At 39.0% G+C, this 18,217-nt stretch overlaps 1 protein-coding gene across 7 annotated transcripts in view; it reads left to right on the top strand.

Moving 5' to 3' along the window:
• The window catches only part of atrx (ATRX chromatin remodeler), a 285,402-nt gene that overhangs the window by 81,645 nt on the left and 185,540 nt on the right, over nt 1-18,217 (top strand). For all 7 annotated transcript variants that reach the window (XM_072505740.1, XM_072505742.1, XM_072505738.1 and 4 more), the window contains 2 exons: nt 2,991-5,749; nt 7,343-7,418. In XM_072505740.1, the coding sequence (XP_072361841.1) occupies nt 2,991-5,749; nt 7,343-7,418 (2,835 nt within the window). The remainder of the gene's footprint in view (nt 1-2,990; nt 5,750-7,342; nt 7,419-18,217) is intronic.

Consider the following 18,217-nt stretch of genomic DNA (forward strand, 5'->3'; position numbering starts at 1 on the left):
CTCTGAAATGAGGGAGATATCAATGAAGGTAGGTTGGTAGGGGGTGATGAGGTGCACCGTTCTGGATCCATAGAATTGTTAACTGAATTGTAGTGAATAAAATGCTAATGGAGAACTTTAAATTGTACACTATTTGAGCTTTACCAATCAAATGTACTGAAGCTTGAGACTTCCAATTTCAAGAGGGCTGTACGACTGCAGCTAACCTGTTCCATAATGGAATTTTATTTTGTTGTGCATTTGGTTCAGCTGTGAGCTGTAAACCATAAAGGCCATAATTTAATTTTCCAGTTTCTGGGCATCTGGTCAACACTGGTGTTCTTGTAAAATTGATAGTTTTCTGTTTTTAATTGCCATTTATTCCCCCCTGTTGGAGGCTGTAGTTGTGGCAGTGACAGGATTGGAGTTCGGTTTTGATGTCCTTGGGGTCAAATCAGCTGGTGCTCAGCCCAAGATTTTAAAAAGGCTGCAAAAGACTCCAAGTGTCATAGGATCAGAAAATGCTGGGGGAAACTCAGCAGGTCTGGTAGAATCTGTAGGGAGAGAAAGCAGAATTAATGTTTTGAGTCCATTAACTCTGTTGATAACTCTGTTTTCTCTCCCTACAGATGCTGCCAGACCTGAGTTTTTCGAGCATTTTCTGTTTTTGTTTCAAATTTCAGCAATCACAGTATTTTGCTAATCCCAACAAATGTCAGTTATTGACTAAGGAGGGGCAGGGAAAATACAATTTCTTCATTTTGACTCAATTAAAATCAATGTTAAGTCCTGAAGCAGTTGGGTAGCACGGTGGCACTGCTGCCTCACGGCGTTGAGGTCCCAAGTTCGATCCCGGCTCTGGGTCACTCTGTGTGGAGTTTGCACATTCTCCCCGTGGGGTTTCACCCCCACAACCCAAAGATGTGCAGGGTAGGTGGATTAGCCAAGCTAAATTGCCCCTTGGAAAAAATTGGGTACTCTAAATTTATGAAAAAAAAGTCCTGAAGCAGTAAAATGTAGAAAGATAATTTCAGTACTATTTCAATTAGGGATCCCTAATGTGAGGCTGGAAGGTTGTAATAAAAACAAAAGGCCTTGAATTTCCTCTTGTATGCTGTTTTTTGCTTTGTGTAATTTGGCTGAAATCCAAGTAAATGGCACACTTGTTAACAGAATTTGAATGCAATTTATGTTCATCGCAACTAGTGCTAGTGTTAAAAATAAAATTGCAGTAAGGCCTCCAGGGTGAATTTATTACCATTTGGTTATTTGCACGTTTGCGGGCTTTAAGTTAAGCTGGTTCTTTTAGGTGTGAAGATACTTTGGTAAGTTTCATTAAGAGGTTTGAAATGTGATTTTTGTAATTTACAGAGAAACTGATTAATGTACTGCAATATAACTAGAAATTAGTTTAGATTTTTTTATTCATTCGAGGGATGTGGGTTTTGCTGGTTAGGCCAGCATTTGTTGCCCATCCCTAATTGCCCTTGAAGTGGTGGTGGTGAGTTGCCTATTGAATTGCTACAATCCATGTGGTGTAGATACACCCATAGTGCTGTTAGCAAGAGATTCCAGGATTTTGACCCAGTTACAGTGAAGGGACAGATATATATATTTCAAGTCAGATGGTGAGTGGCTTCCTTCTAGAAGGACCTTCCTTTCCTGCAGTGCATTTTGTAGATGGTGCACACTGCTGCTACTATGTGTCGGTGAGGGAGGGAATGAATGTTTGGGCAAAGAATGTCAATGAAACAAGCTGCTTTTGCCTGGATGGTGTTATTGGCACTTCACTCATCCAGATGAGGGGAGTGTTTCCATCATACCCTGACTTGTGCCTGTACATGATGGACAGGCTTTGGGGAGTTGTGATGGGAGTTACTCACTACAGGCTTTCTAGCCTGGTTGAAGTCTGGCGAGTGCAAATGGTTCACCAGGATGTTACCTGGTCTCGAGGGTGTTGGCTATGAGGAGAGATTGAATAAACTAGGGTTGTTTTCACTGGAAAGATGGAGGCTGAGACCTGATAGAGGTCTACAAAATTATGAGGCATAAACAGAGTGGATAATCAGAGGCTTTTTCCAAGGGTGGAAGTATCAATTACAAGGGGTCACTGGTTCAAGGTGAGGGGAGATGTGCGGGGTACGTTTTTCACAGAGTGGTGGGTGCCTGGAACTTGCTGCCAGAGGATGTGGTGGAGGCAGGCACATCAGCAACATTTAAGAAGCATCTGGATGGGTACATGGAATATGGAGGCAATAGAGGGACATGGACTGAATAAGGGCAGAAGGTTTGGTTTTTAGTTAGGGCATTATGATCGGCACAGGCTTGGAGGGCCGCAGGGCCTGTCCCTGTGCTGTACTTTTCTTCTTTGTTCTAGCCTCTGACCTGGTCTTGTGGCCACAGTATTTATAATAATCTTTATTATTAGTGCCACAAGTAGGCTTACATTAACACTGCAATATGGCTAGTCCTATTGAGTTTCTGGTCAATGGTAATTCCCAGAATATTGATAGGGGCTTCAGTGATGGCCATGCCATTGAATGAAAAGGGGCAGTATTTTAGGAGTGTATTATTCATAGAAATTAAAAATGTTTATTTTTTTCACGATACACCCATGTTTAGCTGTGTTAACCAAACTTTTGAGTTGCCACTTAAATTTCTGATGTGGTGATCACTTTGTAGAGGGGGTGCAATTAGTGCCAGGATTGACAATTTCATCCAAAGTGAAACTCTATTGTGTTTAAGGATGTCTTGAGTTATCTCAAAGATATGATAATGCCGGCCTGTGGGGACCTGTATGCTGCGATGACTGTATCTAAGTGCCCATGTTTGGAACCAGCAGTTTATGCCTGGAGAGAGAATACTATGTTTTAATGGGAATTCAGTTCCAACTCGGTGCATGTGGATATGTTCCTGATAGCCAGCAAGGAGTCATGGTCATTACTTTTCTGATGTGCAGCTCGTTTAAAAAAAAAAAATCTAATCTTCATATTTGTTGTTTTATATTGCAGGTGGTGTGCTGAAGGTGGAAATCTAATTTGTTGTGATTTTTGTCACAATGCATTTTGCAAAAGCTGCATATTGCGAAACCTGGGTAGGAAGGAACTATCCAATATTATGGATGAAAACAAAAAGTGGTACTGCTATGTATGTAATCCAGAACCTTTACTGGATTTGGTCACTGCATGTGACAGTGTATTTGAATGTCTCGATCAGCTGTGGCAACAAAACAGAAAGAGGAGAGACTTTGATAAATTTAAATTGGACAGTGATAAATGCAAATCCCCAGGTCCTCATGACAGTGACAAGTCTATGGACCATGAGTATAAAAATACTCAAAGAATTTCCAATAAAGATTGCAACGGACAGGATAAAGATAAAGGTTCATTAACGGCTCTTTCTCCAGGCTCGGGAAACATTGTGTATTCTTATAAGGCATTAAAAGTGCCGAAAGAAATTCTGAAGAAGGCTCGCAAACTAATTGATACAACGGCCAACTTGAATATTAGTTTTGTTAGTTTTCTGAAACAAGATTTGAATGAGTCGGAGTTTAATATAAACATGAGACAGTTGAAAGCTTTTAAGTCTGTCCTTGGAGATCTAAAGAAAGTCCATCTTGCATTGGAAGAAATTGTTGATAAAGAGATTCAGGACTTGGAAATGGGACAAAATAAGAAACGGACTGAATCGTTACAAGAGTGTGTTAACAAATCTGAGGTACTGGATTCTGCTAACAATGAGAATTATTTATTACGGGATGAGACAATTGCAGAAAACTCTATTGCAGCTGAAGATGAATCTGATCAGAAAGAAATGGCAGTTTCAAATGAACCAGACAAGACTGTTGAAGAACAAGAAATCATGTCAGTCGAACAGACTGATCCATTAGTACTGGATTCAAAAATGCTCAAAGCTGAAACTGATTGTACGTCAAATGATGATCTGTTGGTCAAAAATGAAACTGTTGCTAACAGTGAAAATACAGGCCTTGAACTAGAATCTGAGATGGCAGAAGCAACATTGCTTAACAGTTTAGATGAAGCTTTGGATATGGGATCTGTTTCTTCACTGCCTGAAGGTCTGTTTGGGGTAACTGACTCATTGTTACCAGATCTAATTACAGTGGATAATTCTACAAGTAACAGCACACTGTTAGATACTCCATCAGCTAAGGCACCTGCTGAAAGTCAGAATAATTCTGCAAAATCCTCCGAGGTCGAATCTGATTCCAGTGTTAAGTCTCAAACAAAGTGTGCCCCTTTGAAAAAATTGACCCCAGTTTCACTTAAGAAATCTAAGAAAACTGCACAAGCTGCGTGTGGGAAAAAATTATCTAAGAATAAACCAGATGCTGCAGCGATGGATGATATTGCTGCTGAAGATGTCAACAGTGAGAGCGACGCTGCTGATGCAGTGGCTAATGGGAGCGATGCCGGTGAAGCAGTGAATAATATGAGTGATGGAAACAAAGGGCATGCAGTGGAGTCTGATGCGGACAATGATGGGGTTGGAAGTGCTGATGACAATGATGGGGTTGGAAGTGCTGATGACAATGATGGGGTTGGAAGTGCTGATGACAATGATGGGGTTGGAAGTGCTGATGACAATGATGGGGTTGGAAGTGCTGATGAAAATGCTGGGGTTGGAAGTGATGGTGATGATGTTGGGCTTGGAGATGATACCCATGATGATGCAGGGGATGGGAAAGGTGACAGTGCTGCAGAAGATTCCATTAAAGGCAAAAAAACTGTGGAACGAACTCAAAAAGGCAGTGTAAAAACTTCAAAGAAAAAGAAGAAAAAATCTGAAGAAATTGAAGAAGATCTTGAAAATGAACCTGTAAATGACGCATCAGTTCTGTCCGAAGACACTGATACCAGACGATCGCCGCGCATAAAAACTACTCCGCTGAGGCGCCCTGGTGGGGCAGGAATTGTGAACTCTGAAGAAGACACAGATAGCGCTGGTGGTGGCAAAAGACGTAGAAGATCAGAAAGGGTCTCTAAAGGCAAAGACAAGGGTGACTTTTCAGGAAAAGTAAAGGCTGGCCGATCAAAGGTCAGCAAAGATCTCAAGTCTGAGATGCAAGAATCTGATCCTGAAAAGTCCGATATACCACATCAAGCTGATGTGCAATCTACATCTGACTCTGATGAAATCCCTGAGGTACTGAAAAAGGCAGCTGTAAAGTGTGAAAGTTCATCAGATGTGGATAACAAAGATAGTGATACATCCCAAAAAGTTATTAAAAGGACAAGTCTGTTTGGTCTGAGAAAGCGAATGCCTCAGGCTACTAGTCTTAAACGGAAACGGAAATGCTCGTCCTCTAGCTCAGATTTTGGTGGAAAGGAGAGAAAAAGAACCAGTAAAAGGATTAATATGGCTAACAAAAAAAGACAACATTGTTCTGACTCTTCCAACTATGATTCTGACTTGGAAAAGGAAATGAAGAACTTGGGTAAAATTAGTACAGCTAAAAAATCATCTTCGAAGAAATCAAAAAAACAGACAACTGAGAAAGATGGGGATTATTCATCCAAAGACGAGAAAGTTACCACAAATTCTGCTCAGGAAAAGGCAGCAAAAAAACGGAAGAAACGAGCTGTGGAAAAAAAGCAAAGCTCCTCCTCTTCGTCAGATGAAGATGAAACAGCTGAACAAGGGGACAAGCAAGACATGCCTGAAGAAGGCAGCAGCGATGAACAAAAGATCCAGCCTATCACGGAAAACATAGTGCTTGCTACAGGATCAGGATTTTGCCAATCATCAGGTGGGTGCCCTTCCGTTGTGATATTATTGCATTCCTTTAATCTTCTGTTTTCAGGGCATTGTATGTTTTAATATTGGGACTTTATCAAACATCCGTCTTAATAATCAGATCATGCCTCTTATGAACTGTACATGATGTCTTTGCATTCGTATAACTCAATCCAAATAATTGACCTCACCTGCATTAAATCATTGAGGTAACATGTTGGACATGATTATATTTCCAATCTAAAGGTTGAAATTCACAACGCTAGATAAAAGTTTAACCCTACCAATGTGCGTAATGTGGCACTTGTTGCAAATTAAACATAATTTACTAATTGAATGCAGTCTCCCAACATATCAAGATCTGCCTGAAGTTATCTGTGTACGCAAATTTTGGCATCATCTACAAACTTGCAGATTATGCACCCAACATCTACATCTAGCCGCTAATAGTGAAGAACAATGCACCCAACGTGGACCCCTGAGGGACACCACTTGAGTTTGGTCTCCAAGCAACCAAATTTATTGCACTATTTATTTTGTCTATAGTTTTCAGCCAGTTCTTCGTCCAGTGCAATATGATTACCAATATGAGTACCAGAGGCTTCCATCTTGCAAAGAAGTACAGGATCTCATCAAAAGGTTGATGGTGTTTACTGGGCATCCCTCATCACCACCTTGGTGACTACTTTGAAAAATTTTAATTGCATTTCGAAGATGTGATTTTTTTGACCATTTTTATTCAATATCTGTCTCGACCACTGAGTAGCCAACTAATCTGTTAAACTCTTCTGTTGTTGGTTTCAAACCTGCCTGGCTGCAATAACTTTATCGAGAAGTCATCCCTCAAATGACTAGAGGTGTTCTTCCAGTGTCATTTTATGTAGTTAATGTAGCAATGTGGTTGACTTTTATTAAAATAGAGTCCTCTGAAATGGCTTAGCAAGCCACTCCATTCAAGGGCAATTGTAGGTACACCCAGCCAGGAACTCTCCAGATCCCGTTAATTAATTAAAAAAAAATAATGTCCATAACGGATTCACTAATATAATCACTTAATGGGATTTTAACATGTCGTTTGTGAGCTATTCCATTAGAAAGTTTCCTGTTCAACAGTAACCTTTATGTCACAATTAAAACCATTTTGGTGTGGTTCTTTATGACCTAAATGCTGAAGTGATGCAAGTTCCATTGGACTCACTTTTAAAGGTTGACAGATTTATTAAGAAATGTATTTTAGCTAGTATTTTGGCAAAATCATTTTTCCATTAATCGCAAAAGTAAATGTAAACTGAAAGCAGTAAATGCTGAAACTACTCAAAGTAACTGTGTAGTGAGAAAAGGGGGTTGGTTACCTTTTCAGGTGAATGATTTTTGATCAGACCTGGAAAAATTAGAAATGTAACAGGTTGAAACAAATGCAGTGTCTGGTAGGGGGAGGAAACTAACAAAAGGTTTGTCAAGACAGGAGAAATGAAATGGTGAAAATGACTTTGTTTACTTGGCTAGATAATTATGCTTGCTTAGAGGTATTTAAGTTGATGAAAACTATTAAATTAACTAAATTTTGAAGTGACTCAAAAACTAAAATTTGGTCTTGTCATTACAGGTGATGAAGCAGAGGGCAATTCAAAAAATGCTCCCCAGTGTGCCAGTGATGATTATGACGATGACCCTGAGAATAGGTAATAATTTCTACAGTGTGGACTTTACAGAGACTTTACCAGAAAAAACTTTTGTGTAGCCACAAACACTTTAAACAGTTAAATCCATTGGTGCTAACCTTTGCTGCTTTATTAAGATAATTTTAATATGAGCCTTGGTTTCTGTTTTGTAAAAGATTTTTAAATGGTTTCAAACATTTTCATTTTTACAATTTATGCAGTAAGTACAATTTTATGAAAATGCTTGGTCCCAGATTTTTGTTTCAAACTGCACATAATTCAAAAATGTTGTGGAATTTGAATATACCAAATTAAAGATGTCAAATGTCTAGTGTTAGTTGGTCAAGTTTATTCATAATGACACTGCACTCTGTAGAATACTAGCAGGCCACAACAGGACAATTCTGCATTTAATTTACATTTGTTTTTCAGTTTTAGATGTGCTTACAAATCAAAAGGTAATGGTCTTTAGAATTGGCCAACTCAGTTAATTATTGGGAAAGAGATAGGACAGCACGGTGGCGCAGTGGTTAGCACTATTACTGTGGCGCTGAGGACTTGGGTTTGAATCTTGGCCCTGAGTCACTGTCCGTATGGAGTTTGCACATTCTCCCCGTGTCTGCGTGGGTTTCACCCCTACAACACAAAAATATGTGCAGGTTAGGTGGGTTGGCCATGCTAAATTGCCCCTTAATTGGAGAAAAAAATAATAATTGGGTACTCTAAGTTTATTTAAAATAAGGAAAAGAGATTCTTGATCCGTTTCGATTGTGAGCTAGGGTGTTAAAATTTTGCTCACCGAATAATGTGGAAAAGGTTGAAGGCATGTGGATACTCATGTTTTCTGATGAGCATCAGTTAAGTTGAAACAGTTCTGAAAGGGCAGCATGATGGTGCAGTGGTTAGCACTACTGCCTCACAGCCCCAATGACCCAGGTACGATCCCAGCCCCAGGTTACTGTCCGTGTGGAGTTTGCACATTTTCCCAATGTCTGTATGGGTCTCACCCCCACAACCCAAAGATGTGCAGGGTAGGTGAATTGCCCATGCTAAATTGCCTCTTAAATGGGAAAAAAATGATTTGGGTACTTTAAATTTAAGTTTCAAAAAAACATTTTAAACAGTTTTGTAAATGTTGAGTTATTGTTTTGAATGAAAATCAAGGTATAAGTTGGAAATTGGGGTGAAGACTTTAGGGAAATGCCATTATCTCAATGTACTTTATTAAAACTACATTTCTAATATCCATAATATATTTTATCCTCTGAACATTTTTATTAAATGTAATTTGGACCTATAAAGCCACCCCTATTTTTGGGGATTTGTTGAGCCCAGTCGTAATGCATATGCGCCCCAAAGGAAAAGTATATATTTTTAGGAGTATGTATATGGAATCAATAAATAGGTGGTTACATGCAGTAAATGAAAATGCATTGTGAGCCATGGCAGAGCTGGCTGTTAATTTATGACTCATTTAATTTTTATTGGAGTTGGGCAGGTGGGCAGACTCTGAACTATGACTTCCAAAAATGGTAGAGGATTCTAGTATTTCCTGAGCTCAATCTGAAGCCAATTTGCATCCTTTGGAATATGCCCATTGGGTATTTTGTCCACTTGTATGGATTGGATTGTACTTTGCGATGATGGGAGAGTGAGAAATGAATCATGTGCAATGGGGTCAATTGTGCTAACTTGTTTGTTGGCCAGAGGAGGGAGGAGAATCTCCTCTTATTGCATAGACTTCAATGTTGTACCTTGTCCTGCCCTCACTAGCTTTCTCAATTGTTACACAGGAATTGGTAAACTCAAGGGGCAAAATCAGAAAATCAAGAGCCACCTCTCTATCATGTGGTGTTGTTTTCTCCACCTGCCGCACTTTTGCTTTTCTCCTCTTCCCTCATTCCTTGCCCTACCCCTAAACCAGTAGGTAGGAGTAGATTTGGGGGTGCTGCAAACCTTCTTTTGTATGTTTTTCTTCAGCAGTGGCTGAGGTCTGATCTATTTTCTTCAAGTGTAATGTTTATCAGCCTACCCTAGATCTTGTTTGCACAGTATGACTTCCTTTGTTTTGATATGAAAGCTTGCATGGTATGGAATCTGTAAATATGCATGCAAGAGTTTGTAGTAGCATGGTTGGTATTGGGGAGAATATGTATTGGCTAACATTGGTGTTTTGTCACCAGTGCTAAGTCTTGGAGACTGGCTGATTTGGATGTCGTGGAATTGTTTGTGCTGGATGAGATATGGCAACCTAGTCATTATAGTATTGAACTAACAACATGGAGGTGTCTCAGATTTCACCATCACAAAGTTGTGAAACTGAATTCAATAGAACCACCAGGAATTGGGAACAAAAACAACCAATAATGTAGAAAATGCCGATGGATTACTTTTTCTACTTCTACCCACACCCACTACTATGGCAGCCTTATGCGAACACCTCTCATCTCAGCCGTGTGCAGCTAGAGGTCTTAAGTGGTGGTATATTTTTAACTAGAACTTAATTCAATAGGAAAATTTGATTTGCAGATTTGCTTTTTAAGTGTAAATGTTGGAAAGGGAACAGTGTGTATTCTGTAAACCTAATTTGTGACTTACTAGCCACCACTTCAATGTTGCCGTCAGCAAATTGAGAACATTTCAATGATGATGCAACCATTCGCATTAATTGCTTAATGAAATCTATTGCAGGTAATGAACTGAAATGTGTAAAAGTAAATTTTTACTTTTTGTTAGTCCTGAAGTACTTGCTGAAGTATACTACTGGATGCTGCTGTAAGCTTGGAAAAAACCCAATAAGACCAAACTGAGGAGAATTGTTTCCTTAGGATCGTGAGCCTTTACATAGATACATAGAAGATAGGAGCAGGAGAAGGCCTTTTGGCCCTTCGAGCCTGCTCCGCCATTCATCATGATCATGGCTGATCATCCAACTCAATAGCCTAATCCTGCTTTCTCCCCATAGTCTTTGATCCCATTCTTCTCAAGTGGAACACTTTTCCTCAAAAGGTGGTGGGGGCAGATTCTTTATTTTTAAGAAAGAGATAGATGGATTCTTGATAAGTAAGGGGGTAGATGGGAATGTGGAGAAATGAAATCAGCCATGATCTTATTAAATGGCAGAGGCTCATTTGGCTCATCGAGTCTGCACTGACTTCTACTTGCATTAGAAAACCATGAAGATGGTTGCCTTCAAAGGCATTTAAAAAAAGGCAGTTAAAAATTTTTTTTTTTATATCACCCAGTATTTTAGACCTTATTAAATTTCTTTCATTGTGCATATGCAACAAGTCCTGACCGTAACAATATATCTAATGAATTTAAAAATATTCCAGGCTACACGAAACAGCTATCTTAGTGAACTGATTTCCTCTGGAGTCAGCATCCTTTTGCCTGCCGTTGCTGATTTCCTGGAAAGTGTTTATACTTGGACTTGACAAAATTCGAAGTAGGTTTCTTGCTAACTTCAAACTGGAAAATGGGTGCAAGTAGTTTCCTCCTCCACTCTAAATGCTTTATTTTACTGAACCCTTTGCAGTGCTACAGACAAAGCAGTTTTCAGGATTGTGTGTATCTAGTTTTTGATTTGGAATTATTTTTCTACAGGAAAACTAATGTTTAAGTAAGTGTTTCAATCGGGTGGATTATTTGGAAATTAAATACAACTTGTCTACCAACTGAGCACCGTTTTTAGAATTGGACAAATTCATGATTCTCTCCTCTCTCCTCCCCCAATTTTTTAAAATCTTAAACTCACTTTAAAATCTTTGAAAATGGAGGATGCATATAACAAATGCCCATTACAGTTCATATTGCAGTTAGTCAGGTTTTGCGACTGCTTGAATGTCTGAAAATGTTACTTTTTCATTGCTCTAACTGCTCTAATAGTGACAGAATTATCACCAATTTTGGGGCTAAAAGTATTCCTTTTACAATTTGAATTGACAATTGCATTGATACCAGTGTGGCCCTGAAATGTTCAAGATACACCAATTTGAGCCAGCTCGTGTCTTATTGTACATGCATTTTTCTGATTCATTCAACATTTGTATAGCAGAATAATGTAATTCTTTTTTTAGGGGCAATAAGAGAATCAATGGCTCACTAAGATAATTTCTGTTTCTCCTCTTCAGGTTTGTTTGTTCTGTCAATGACAATTACCTTTTTGTTTATTCAGTATCACCTGTGAAAAGCTGTTTGTCATTGGTACTGAAAAGTCTTTGTTTCAATGAATGCAGTTTTAGATTTGAGGTAGAGTAGAGGTCTTCAGTCATTGCTGGATTTAAACTTCAAATGTAGGCACAACATTGAATATGCATTTGGACTTGATGGTAGTGGACATTGTTCTAGCTTCATGTGCAAAATTGTTTATGGCGCTCCTATAACTGACCTTTCATGCCCACAATGCTCAAAAGCATTCTGATGGTCGAAAGGTACAATGTGAAATGACTGGTCTCACATCAAAGCCACCATCTAAGCAGCTCGTGTTGTTGAGTAATATCTCCCTTACAGGACTGAAAGAATGATCTGAAGTGATGACCATTTGCACAACTTTGGCCTGCTACGACAGCCGGGGGGGGGCAACATTCACCACCTTACCGTTCCTCCCCCGCCCAAACAGAGTCTGGGTATATTATTGGTACAGTTCAACTACTATAGAATTCATTGGGGAGGTAGTGGTATTGTCGCTGGACTTGTAATCCAGAAACCCAGGGTTCTCTGGGGACCTCGGTTTGAATCCTGTCAGGGCAGATGGTGGAATTTGAATTCAATAAATGGAATGACCATGAAACCAATGTTGATTGTCATTAAAAAAAAACATCTGATTCACAAATGTCCTTGAGGGAAGGAAATCTGTCATCCTTACCCGGTTTGGCCTACATGTGACTCCAGACCCACAGCAATGTGGCTGACTCTTAATGCCCTCAGAGGTGGACAATAAATGCTGACCCAGCCAGCGACACCCACATCCCATAAACAAATAAAGAAAAATTGTGCATGCATGCTGTGGACCTTGGACATTACAGCCAAATATAATCCTATTTTGAGATTTTAACATTCACTTTCCAGCAACTGTCATAGATTAGCAAATGTGAACAGGAATTCTGGTTTATTTTGGGCATCTTCAACCTTTTTCAAACCCAAGGGGTCGAGGCCAATTGTAGTGACTACTTCAATGAAGCGACAGTGAAAATAAACGCAGGGCTGCTGCAATGAAACTAATTGGTAGTGGGGAGAGAGCGAAATAAGTAGTTTGCTTCTGTTTCCACTTGCGATGTTGCAGTGCTATATAAATACATTGTTGTTGAAATGATGTTTGAGGTTAGTCAGCATTAAGGTAATCGAATCACGAAAGATCCTCCAGGTAGCTAGGGAAAGCAATAGATTCTCTGACTCCATAATTCTGTACGGAAAATTTTCCAGAAGTTTGAAGAATGGCAAATAAAATTATCCTCTTTTTTTAAAAAGAGATGAAATAAGTCTCAACCTTTAGTTGACTTCATTGGAACTGAGATAAAATGTTTTCATTGGACACTCCGAGGGTGTCCATTCAAGATGATCACTAAAATAATCAAAAGTAGCATTCAAGCAAATATTTTTCCTGTGTTGAGATGTTGAATTCCCTGCTACAAACCATTAGTGAAACGGAATCCTTAAATTCTTATGAAAGGGGAAGTTGCAGGAATAGTAAAGGGTTTAGGAATGAACATGAAACTACACATTAAAGCATGTGGAGAAAAAAAATCCAGCATGGATTCGAGCTGAATGGCTCACCTGCTGCAGTGCTGTAACATTTCCATTGTTCAATCACAGCACCATCTTATTGCCAAAGACTCGTGATTGAAAATGGGTTATGTTAGCCTGTATGGATGACTCAGTATTACATCAATTGATTTACCCACCAAGCAGTCTCAACCCTGGGCAACCTCTAAAGGGGAAATGCTTCCACCTGTTGGAATAAGGACTGTAATCCTATTTTATGGAAAGGTTGAAAGGTAGGAAAACAAACATTTTGGTTTGCTCTTCCTGCATGTTCCATTTGTTCTGTGTTTTGAGATCCAAGAAAATACAGCAATGGCAAGCTTTTCAGAATAATTAACATTTAGACTAGTGTTCTTAGAACAGAATCATTCTTCCTTGGATGAGCAGCTTTTGAATATGATTACATGTTGATTGTGAATTTTGTCTTTTCAACACAGTTCACCTATTACTGTTAATTTCAGATGTATTTTTGAGATGTGCCTAAAACTTTATGAAGAATTTTGGTTTAATGTATTCGGTGCAAATTTCTAGAGCTGTAGAATTTAAATGGTTAAGTAATCAAAACATTTCACACTTGGATTCATCATAATGCTGTACCAAATTTCCAGAAATTATATTTGCAAGTGAACTGTTGGAATAGAGCAGAGCTATTTTGCTCTTATTATGACCACTTGTTTTGAAAAAGAACACCATTTATTCATAGAGAAAACCCCAGTCACTGCATCATGTTTTGAGTCAATCAATATGTCAATTCCAAGTTCTATTTGAGGTCACATACATTGCTGAAAATGTGCAACTTGTGTTTTTTTAATGAGATTAATATTCTTTTAATTGGCTATATTAAACAAGCTAGTTTAAAATGCAGAACACTTACGATTTCAGTTTGTCATATTGCCTTTAGTGTTGCGTGCGTAGGATGTGGCGCACTGACGTATTATGTAGTAGAGAAATTATTTTCTATTACATCTATTGCCAGAGTTCGTCAGCCCATGATTTGGATCCCATTTTCATTCGTGGGAAGATATGTTTTTGTTCATAATCTTTGCCTTGCCTTGTGCAGACTACTTTATTGTGCCTGAGTGTCTCTGACTGTTGACTTACATGGCGTTGCTTGAAGATTGGATGTGCTAACTTGTAAATTGAATGCTTGTATTTGTTAGACCAAATATATCAAATCTTGTGTATTTTGTATAAGTTTAAGATGAATAATTTTGTGAAATTGTGGTTCCGTGGTAACCACAAGGAGCTACAGCACATTTTTAAGATATAGAACACCTTGAAGTTATTTTTTTTGCCAATTCTGCGTGAAATTAAAAATAGTCTTAAATTGTCACTGCAAATATTTTATGGAATGCAAGTTTTCCACCAGAGGCAGTTGTAAATTTAAACTGTATTTATAAAATGATTGTCAAGTAATGTAAGTGAATTTCTTTTGCATTTGTGATCCTTAAATATTTTTGTATGTATTGTATATCCAAGGCTTAAATTGCATCAATTTCTTTTGGTTTCTCAAACTATTGTTTTGAGGATGGATGGGTGGTTGAACATTGAGTCTGACCTGCACCAATTTCTTCTACAAACCTAAGGTTGTACCTGCATAAAATGGTTTCCATTTCGGCCTGTGTTGTAAATAAGAATGCAGGACTTGGCCACCAAGCTCCGATGTCCTCTGAGGATTTGTAGAAAGAAATGCTCCCTTGCTTCATCAATGAGTTATTTAAAGTGTTTATTTTTGAAGTAATGTAGTTGAAAGGGGGGGGGGGGGGGGGCGGGATGGCAACAATTCCATCATCTTGCACATTCGACTTTTGTGTAATGAACTAGATGAAAGGAAACCCTTTAAGGCAAGCTGCGAAAAAGAATTTGTGCAGAATTGCAGGCCTTGAACACACACCTGAAGCTCTCCATGAACCTGCAACCAAATGGTGGAAGGCGATTGGCTCAACTGACTGAACAGTGACAGCTAACGTTTTGTTGCCCAGTGTATGCCTTGGATTGGGTTCTAAGCAACTGATTAGTTGACTTGATGAAGTGAGAGTTCAGTCTTCAGTCTGGTGGACAGCTCAGGATTCTGTATGCTCCAAAAGACCAGAAGAACCTGCGCATCACACTTTTAATACACTGTAAGTATATAGAAAGTGTAAGACAAAGGAAACACAACTATTTGTCTTCAGGTGAAAACTTGTGTTTAACAATCAGACTTACCTCTAAGATATTGCATGCAATTGTTTCTTGGTATAATTATTGGTGTAATAATCAGAATTGAGTACATTATTTTTATGCAGTGAATCATCTTCGCGCATCTTTAACTGTTTAGATATGAAATCTTTAATTTCTATATCTAATTCTGCTAAACTGTAACAAATTCCTGTCACTTTTGTTAGCAACAAAAATAGAAAATGTTGAAAACATTCAGCAGATCACCAGACTCCTGTTTCAGTTGTCTATACTTGGTGGATGTTGTGATAGGCCCACACCCATAGCTGTTGCCTGATCTGAGTGTTTTCAACAATTTTTAATTTGGCATCATTGCAATTTTTAAGTTAGTTTTAGAAAGTCTTAAATGGTATCAAAGCTTCAGTCTATTTTAGCGACAAAATGACTATTTGAGATACTGGAATTGGGATTATAGAACCAAAAATAGAACTGATTATGAATAATAGTCACTTGTATTTCAGTAAAGCATAATAGTGGTCAAGTGAAATTGTTTATTTGAACTTCAAAAATCACCCACCGCCTGCAGAGAAACTTGTATCTCTACTGCTCTGTCTCAAAAGATCATGATAATTTGAAGGGTTAATTCACAATATCGACATAAGTGTTTTCTTCCCCCTTGTAATATCTTGCTATTATTATGTTAAGATAAATAGGCTGATTGAGGTATATCTAGATGATACAGGCTGTAGACCAAATGTTGAACTAAATGATTAAAGGGTCAGTTCTCTTAACCAAAATAAATGGCACACGGTAGCACACTGGTTAGCATTGTTGACTCAGTGCCAGGTACTCAGGTTAAATTTCGACCATGGGTGACTGTCTGTGTGGAGTTGCACATTCTCCCTGCGTCTGGGTGGATTTTATCTGGGTGTTCCGGTTTCCTCCCACAGTCCAAAAGTGTGCAGATTGGGCGGATTGGCCATGATCAAATTTCCCCTCTGTGTCCAGGGATGTGTAGGTTAGTTTAAGGGGTTATTGGGCTTGGGTGGAGTGCTCTTTCAGAGGGTCAGTGCAGACTTGATGGGCCGAATGGCATCCTTCACTATATGCATTCTATGGTTCTGTGAAATTATTGGGGTAGAGGCACAGAATTGGATGTCCCATTATTGTTTATAGTGACCGTGAAAATGGTGATTAATGGGTGACCACAATTTTAAAAAAATTTGATGAGAATATTGATGGAAGCCAGCATTTATTTCCCATCTCTCTATGCCCTTTAAGCTGGTAGTGAGCTGGCTTCTAAGTGACTTGCTAGGCTATTTTAGGGGGCTCAGGAGCCTGGAGTTACATGTGACCAAGCAGATAAGGATGAAAAATTCCATAGAATCACTAGTGCAGGAGGGGGCCATGCGGCCCATCTAGCCTGCACTGACCCTCAAAAGAGCAATCTACCTAGGCCTGCTCCCCCACCCAATCCCTGTGCATTGATCATGGCCAAACCATCTAACCTGCACATCTTTGGATTTTCCGTCCCTAAAGAACATCAGTGAACCAGACATGTTTTAATGTCATTCTGGTAGTTTCATGGACAGCATTACTGATACCAGTTTTTTGTTCCAGCTTTACTTAATTGATTTTCAGATCCCCAGCTGCCATGGTGGGGTTTAAATTTGTGTCTCCAGATTCATAATCTGAGCTTCAGAGTGTAACTTGTCCAATAGCATAATCACTATACTACCATAACCCTGAAGTTAACTGAAATTAATTACTAGAATGTGTAAGAATTCATGGGCATTTATCTATTGCAGCAGAAGCCGTAAATAGTTTCAAAAGTTAGAGTAGGTCCCTCATCACTAGAAGTGGATTGAGAGAAATGTTGCGCTTGTGATGGGAAGGGATGTAGCCCCACAACACCTAGCAAGCTGGTGTGAAACCTGGTAAATAAATGTCGGTGCGGGGAGAGTTTTTAACCATCCTATTCTGCCACCCTCTGGTTAGCCTAATAAGTGCAGTTCAAAGCACTCTTACCCTTGAGTCAAGATTGTGGTTCAGGCCCCACTCGAATACAGTCTGGGCTGGTACTTCTGTGCAATACTGAGGAGGGTGGCACAGTTCAAGATAACATTATTTGGGTGTAATATTTTATTAATGCTGTACCTATTCGGTTGTATTTAAAAAATAAATAAAAAGTCCCACATTTCCTCCCTGAACCCACGGCACTAAAAATAGTTCTGTCCGATCAACTGGTTTGCAGTTTGTGGGATTTTGCAATGCACATCTTGGTTGTCGCGTTTTCCTACATCTGGCTCCATGTAACTATAACTGGTTGTGAAATGTTTGACGTTTTGAAGATCTGAGATTGCTGTGCAAATGCAAGATTATTACTCTCTCTCTCTCTTCTTCTTCTTCCCCCCCCCCCCCCCCCCCCCCCCCCCCCCCCCCCCCCGCCCGCATTATCGTTAACACCATTAACCGACCGATCGTTCCTTTCTGTGATTGGTCTTCTAAATTAAATTTGGTCATTTTAAATATTAAAACAATAAATGAATTGATGATGGCATACTGTAATTCTCATGATTATAAAGTGCACTTGAGCAGATAGTAAAGTATTGCATAACACAATCAATAGTAATATAAGCCTTGAATGCAACTGTTTGTAGTAAACTGGATAAACACACATGAACAGACAATAATAGGGTTGCACTGCTTTAAGTAGAATAGTTTTGCACAGTATTTTACCAATATTGGTCACCACAATATTTGAAGCAAACATACAGTCAAGCTTTGTTTGTAACGTTCTTGTGAATGTAGATTTTACTTTTCTCTGAATAATTCTCATTAGTTAGTGGTAGCAAGTAGAAAGATTGCTAAGAATAATTTTCAACGGGCAGGAAACCTGC

The sequence above is a fragment of the Scyliorhinus torazame genome, chromosome 5 (genome assembly GCF_047496885.1).
Source record: "Scyliorhinus torazame isolate Kashiwa2021f chromosome 5, sScyTor2.1, whole genome shotgun sequence".
Classification (NCBI taxonomy): Eukaryota; Metazoa; Chordata; class Chondrichthyes; order Carcharhiniformes; family Scyliorhinidae; genus Scyliorhinus; species Scyliorhinus torazame.